At 33.3% G+C, this 7,030-nt stretch overlaps 2 protein-coding genes across 3 annotated transcripts; one reads left to right on the top strand and one right to left on the bottom strand.

Moving 5' to 3' along the window:
• Window positions 1-1,220: 1,220 nt before the first annotated feature.
• LOC107458458 (UNC93-like protein 1) lies at window positions 1,221-4,509 on the top strand. Its single transcript, XM_016076662.3, has 4 exons — window positions 1,221-1,915; window positions 2,628-2,851; window positions 2,980-3,515; window positions 4,081-4,509. The coding sequence occupies exons 1-4, from the start codon at window positions 1,510-1,512 to the stop codon at window positions 4,280-4,282; spliced, it is 1,368 nt and encodes a 455-aa protein (XP_015932148.1). The 5' UTR covers window positions 1,221-1,509; the 3' UTR covers window positions 4,283-4,509.
• Window positions 4,510-5,026: 517 nt separating this feature from the next.
• Window positions 5,027-6,170, bottom strand: LOC107458457 (uncharacterized). Of its 2 annotated transcripts, none has more exons than XM_052252347.1 (2): window positions 5,982-6,170; window positions 5,027-5,874 (listed from the first exon to the last, which is right to left on the bottom strand). In XM_052252347.1, coding segments are annotated over exons 1-2 (510 nt in total). In that variant the 5' UTR covers window positions 5,984-6,170; the 3' UTR covers window positions 5,027-5,366. The 2 variants fall into 2 exon arrangements, with proteins under 2 accessions (XP_052108307.1, XP_052108306.1); XM_052252346.1 differs by having other exon boundaries at window positions 5,027-5,896.
• Window positions 6,171-7,030: the final 860 nt, after the last annotated feature.

Here is a 7,030-nt window from a genome sequence, read left to right on the forward strand (position 1 = left end):
TCCTTTTCAACCAAATGCTCCAAATGATAACAATGAAACCAAACTCACCAACATTCTATCAATTCGACTACACGATTGACCCCTGAACCACGTAAACTTACAGTCATTCAACTCTATATTCACCAATTCTATAATGCTGACACACTAGTGCCTTTCCTTTCTTCCAACTACACAACCTCGTTGAAGACACCCATGTAGTAAAGAGGAACCTGACATATTCCTGATAAAAAACTCAATTATTCCCACACGAGCTTTTCTTCCCTTGTATGCACACCATACACCAAGCAAATCGCACAAATAAAAATTATTATTTGTAAATTTTCCTTTTATACACAACAATTTCTCTCCTTTGTAAAAATTACTCAACCTAAACATTATATCATCCCACATTATTAATAAACCTCCATAAGCACACCTTTCGATCCCACAAATTCTAAACCCACTGCATCATTACCCAAAATTGCTACATCAAACTTAGTAATAACCTCTTTCTTTGTCTCTATCAATCCTAACATATTCACATTATTTTTACGCTAACATTGTTTTACCATTTTTCACTTTCTAACACCCCTAAATCCCTCGTATTTCACGAACTAAAATCATTTAAAAACTTTATTACACACCTTATTTCAATTTTTTAGGCGACTCCTTTTTGCTTTCTCTTTCTGTTTTGCTTACCTTTTTTTTTGTGCCAATACTTCATTTTGAGTTTGGAGAATAGCCATAATATCCTCATTCTTGTCATATAAAATAGTTCTTGATTCGACAGTCAGATCCCAAGCAGCCCTATTTTTAGTCATATCTTTAACCCTATTTTTCAGACTAATACATATTAAGTGTTATTAGTATTGATTTAGAATTATGTTTTAATTTTAGAATTTAGTTGATATTTATTATATTTTTTTAAGTAAATTTTATCATATAAAATATTGTTAAAAATTTGGCATTCAAAAAAATAATATAGTTTGTCTTAAATTTGTATTTTTTTTAACTAATATTGTAATATTAATTATAAATTAATTTATTTATTTTTAATAAAAACAATTATAAAACTAAGAAAGAGATAAAAAAATGCATGAAATTATGATAAAAATTTAAAAGTCCAATTTTTACTCGGTAAAGGATATGCATGACTAATTATTAACATTTTCTTCTTTCTTCTTTCTTCTTTCTTCACTAAAAAAAGCATCTAAGGTTTACAAATCCAACAGCATCCAGCTGGGTGGTCCATACTTGAAAACTTGGTAATGAATTCCTTATTTCTAGGCTATATATTAATTAATTATTAAGAATATTAATTCCCTTTCTTATAATGTTCCCATAATTGCAAAACCTTATACCAAAATTAAAAAACAATAGCATCAAAGAATCTACACCCGTAGGCCGTAGTAGTCTTCACACTTGCACTCTTCCTTATCTTAAATTCCCCAATCACGATCATAATCACCGTCTGATTTCTCAAAACAATTCCACAAACCGTGTTGCATAGCCTCTCATCTCAACTGCAAAATGGTTCTCAACAATGTTGATGAAGAATCAAGCAGAAAATCAAAAGCGTCATCAATGGTAAGGTACAACTCAGCATTGGGTCAGATAATGATGATTGGGGTAGTATGCTTTTGTTGCCCTGGAATGTTCAATGCACTATCAGGGATGGGTGGTGGAGGCCAAGTTGACCACACTGCCTCCAACAACTCCCTCACGGCGCTCTACACAGCCTTTGCCGTCTTCGGCGTCCTCGGCGGTGGCATCTACAACATCCTTGGACCTCACCTTACGCTCTTCGCAGGTTGTTCCACCTATGTTGTTTACGCGGGTTCGTTCCTCTACTATAACCATCACAAGCACCAAGCGTTTGCGGTTGTTGCTGGTGCACTCCTTGGTGTTGGTGCTGGTCTTCTTTGGGCTGCACAAGGTACACCGCCAATTTCGAACTTAAATCAACTTGGTCCCCAATCTTTTTTTTTTTTCTATTTTAAATCAATTTTGAATTTTTGATTTGTTTGTTTTAGTGGAGAAAGCGACCAGTTAATGTTGGGTGACAACTAATTGGAGATAAAAGGGTAAATACGACGTCGTTTTATTTAAAATAAGTTAATTGGTTCAAGCGTGCATATTTCTTCTACCTTGAACTTAAATTTGTGGCAACTTTTTTGTATTTTAATTTTTTTCCACAGAATTGTTGTACTGTTTGTGTATATGCATGAATGAAGTTGCCTCGAACTTCTTACATTTGTGACTAAATTTCCCGTAAAACTGTCCTACTATTTGTACTTAATCGAGTTTATTTTTTATGCACTCGGAGTGGTAAACATGTTTAACATAGTCATAGAATTTCTGTTGGATGATCATTCACCGAGTAGTTATTTTGACTAACATGACATTAGGTAATTGGATGTACGATCATCAAAATTAAATTCTTGTTTGGTTAGTTTTGTTGCCTTGCCCTTTTTAAAATTTGTGACAATTCATTTTCCATACAGTTGCCATACTGTTTGCGTATATCCATCAAATATTGATGCCTTCAGTGACAACTTAAATTTGTGATTATTTGTTCATCAAATTGTGTATATCACGTCATATCATATTGTATATGATAGTTATTGTGGGTGTGTGATGAAACATAGGTGCTATAATGACATCTTACCCTCCATCAAACAGAAAAGGGACTTACATATCAATTTTCTGGAGCATATTCAACATGGGGGGTGTAATTGGTGGCTTGATTCCTTTTATATTGAACTACCATCGCAGTGAAGCTGCTTCTGTCAATGATGGAACCTACATAGCCTTCATGTGCTTCATGTCATTGGGGACACTCTTGTCTTTGGCTATTTTGCCTGCAAGTAAGGTTGTACGCTTTCATCCATCCATACTTCAAAATTGCCAACACAGTGTTTTAATAGTTGAAGTACTTAAGATAAATTTATCAAATTATGTATTGAATCTAATACTTGTATCCATATCAATGCAATATAGGTTGTGCGCGACGATGGGACAAAGTGTAGCAGCATCATGTACTCAAATGTGTCCACCGAATGCTTTGAGATTCTCAAGTTGTTCCTCAATTGGAAGATGCTTCTAATTGTTCCTGCTGCATGGTCAAGCAATTTCTTCTACACCTACCAGTTCAACAATGTCAATGGGGCATTGTTCAATTTGAGGACTAGGGGTTTGAACAATGTGTTCTATTGGGGTGCACAAATGTTGGGGTCAGTTGGGATTGGACACATAATGGATTTCAGCTTCAAGAGCAGAAGGAAGAGGGGTATTGTGGGAATTTCATTGGTTGCTCTTCTTGGGTCTGCTATTTGGATTGGTGGACTCATCAATCAGATCAAGTACTCTTCAAATAATAATGGTTTGACCGAAAAGTTGGATTTTAAGGACTCAGGGTCAAGATTTGCTGGTCCTTTTGTATTGTATTTTTGTTTTGGTTTGCTTGATGCCATCTTCCAAAGTATGGTTTATTGGGTCATTGGAGCGCTTGCTGATGATTCTAAGATTCTTAGCAGGTAATTTTTGTAGAAAAGAATAAACTCTCTGATTTAGTTATTTGCTGAATTCTTTCTTCTACTAGTATTTGATTCATCAATGGAAGTAGGTAGTTTAATTATTAGGGGAGTATAAGTAATTTGTGATTAGCAAAAGGTTAAAATGTTTATTATTTTAGTCACTGGGACTCATTATATTTTCTCGTAATACCCTAAAGAATAAAGATCACTTAATGCCAAATTAGTAGTTAAACTCAAAATACACAAACATTGTCCTTATTTTGACTATCTTTAATTTCCAAGTTAATAGAAAATGGACAAATTTTGTCTCGAGATAGAGAAGTTGTGTTTATTGTTCTTATATCTTTCTTTTTTTAATATCTCTGTTTTTTGTCTAAAAATAATTACCAAACCGAGTCTAGAAGATCGATACACAAATTAATGTAAAGGTCCCCGAAAAAACAATTTACTAAGAAATTAGTCCTTGACATGCCACCAGTAGTAACATAATAATATCACCACTAATTAAATATCTTTATAACAACTAAGTTGTCAGCAGTATTTTGATATTGGCGAAATTATGCAGATACACAGGGTTCTACAAAGGAATACAAAGTGCAGGAGCTGCAGTTGCTTGGCAAGTTGACACACACAAGGTGTCTCCAATGTCTCAATTGATTGTGAACTGGGTTCTCACTACAGTAAGCTATCCATTACTTCTAACTGTAGTCATCTTAGCTGTGAAAGATGACAATAAGGATGAAAATAACAATGCTCAAAAAACATAAAGATTGAGATCACACTGACTGAGAATCCAGTTGAATCTGTCTTGTTCTTATGGCTATTTGATCTAGCTAGTTGATTGCTTTTATGAAATTAAAAATGTTTATGTCAGTGTATATGGAAGTGGAACTCATTTGTGTAAATGATAGAGACTAGTGAGAAAAGAAACTAGTCAGTTTCTTACAGAGTGATATAGGTTTATACACCTAACTATAATCTGAGAACTTTTTCTTGGTGCATAAATAAAATATTTGTTATTGTTTTATACTGCATTTTTCTTTTCCTTATTTCATGAAGGAACATTGAGTCAATTTTCCGTTGTACTTGCTTTCTTTTTATTATTATCTTCTCCTATAGAAGTATGTTATATTAGTGCATAATGGCCACTTCTCAAATTCATTACTTTCAAAGTTTCAAAATAACTTCGTTTTGATTTGTTTATACATTAAAAAATTAATATGTTTAGATGTAAAATAAATATATTTATTTTTAATTTATCAAAAAAAGTTAAATCAACAATTATTTTAAAACAGAAAAATTCTAAATTATCACTTTCTTAACATATTTACATGCACACAAAAATAAATTATCAAATTAATTATTCATATAAAATATATTTTAAAACACAAAATACACACTAAAAATAAGTTGATGACTGATTTATAATATGCAAATAATATTTTTGTTCTTTTTGATCAAAGATACGTATTGCATTACATTCAATCAGGGAAAGAATATAATTTGTCCAAAATGCAGGACATTACAGCAAAAGAAGTGGGGTTTCCCAAAGAATTTCTTCATACAAGTGAAAAAGAAGTGAACGAATAAACTAAAGAAGAAGAATTTTACCAAGATCAGTCTTGCTTGCTATTCCCCTTGCCTTCAATTAATCATTCTTCTTCCTACCTGATCGGTTTTAACCCAGTCGCCAATTCGGTCTTTTTTGACATTGTTTTGAATCATGCCCTAGACAAGCACAATAAGTACAAAACTTTCCAATGCGCTCATATTTAAGGCCAATTTCAATAGTCTTCTGATCTGGTCCTGCCAACTTGAGATTATCCTTCAGTCTTTTCTCGCCATTGATCATCACTTAGCCTTAATAATTCTGGTTTCCTTCCCTCTAACTTGGAAGAAACCAATATCTTCAATCTCACCTAGGCTTCTTCCCAATTTAGATCCAACCTCCAAGGTTTTGAACTGTTCTGGCAAGCCCCAAAATTGAACCCAAATAGGAATCGTTGTGATCACTCCCTCCCCTGAATTTTCAGCAGCCTTCCACCTTTGAACGTGGAGAATGTAATTCTTGAAGAGCCATGGTGACCCTCTTTCAATTCTCACCACATCAGTCTCCTTATCAAAGAAAAATTGAAATTGGTTATGACCCTTCATCTCCACCTGAAACCCCTTAGATCTATTCCATATTGCTTTAAATGCATTCTTCATAGTGCTAACCGAAAAGGATCTTGCAGCAAAAACTCTACCAATGAGACTTTTAAAACAAATATTAACTCCTCCAGAGATATCTTCCTCTGCAATTGAAATAATTTCCTCATTATCATAGTCACTAGCCGAATCATGATTGTGACGATCATCCCTGAGTTCGTCCATGAGGAACACTGATTGATCAGAATTGAGAATTAGAAGAAGAGAGAGAGGAATGTAGAATTATAAAACAGAGTGATCAGGGTAGATGAGACATACATGAATCAAGAAGAGATTGCCAAGAATAACCCAGAGCCAGTAGCAGAATAACAAACTGATGCAGAGAAGAGTAACTAGAAAATGCAGAGAGTGAGAATTGAAACTATATTTTCACTAACGGAAAAAACCGACTATACTCTTCTCTTATAAATAGATGAGATAGAATCAAGATTCAGCCCAAGAATAGCCTTAAGGGGCTACTTGTTCAATTTTACATAACTACCATTTATCAATCTCACTCTATTTCTAATAGAGATCAAAGAATCATAGTGGCACTTGCCCTTAGTGGAGTGCTAGCAAAAACCCCAAGACACTAATAAATCAAAGACACTAATAAAAGCTGCATGTATATAAATCAAGGAATATATATATGTTCAGTTTAAAATTTAAATATTATCCCTAAAAAATATGCTAAAGTAACTGCCTATTATGTGATACAACATACAAACAAAATTTTTTTTGGGCAACTACTCCTAAATTACTAACATTTGAAAAAGGCAACTTAACGTGTGTGTTATTACCAATTAAGTTCATTGCTAGTATGCATAAATGGCCAAGTTTAGATATATTCGGTAGGGTGTTTGCGGTGCAGTTTGGATCGATTTTGAGTCAAAAACTCATCCGATCCGAACACTAATTTTACTTGCGGTGTGGTTTGGATTGGATGATTTCTTTAAAAAATTTCGATCCGATTCGATCTAATTTCAAGTGGTTTGGATTGGATTGGATTTCCGGTTTTGTAAATTAAAAAAAAATTAAATATATATAACAAGTCTCAACATCAAATTTTAAATAATCAACAATGACATAACAAGTCTCAACAATATCTTAAAAATAGTCAAGTACGATTTTGGTCCCTAACGTTTAGGCCGAAAATTTATTTCGTCCTCAACCTTTTTTCGCTATAAAATAGTCCAAAAGGTTTCAGTTTGTTTTAAAATCGTTCTTTTCACCAAATTTTTTATTTTTATTACCATTTTATCTCTAATTAAAAAAATTATAAAAAAAAAGAAAGAAAGGAAATGAGGAGGAAGAAAGAGAATGGGGGC

This window comes from Arachis duranensis, chromosome 7, assembly GCF_000817695.3.
Source record: "Arachis duranensis cultivar V14167 chromosome 7, aradu.V14167.gnm2.J7QH, whole genome shotgun sequence".
In the NCBI taxonomy this organism is placed as follows: Eukaryota; Viridiplantae; Streptophyta; class Magnoliopsida; order Fabales; family Fabaceae; genus Arachis; species Arachis duranensis.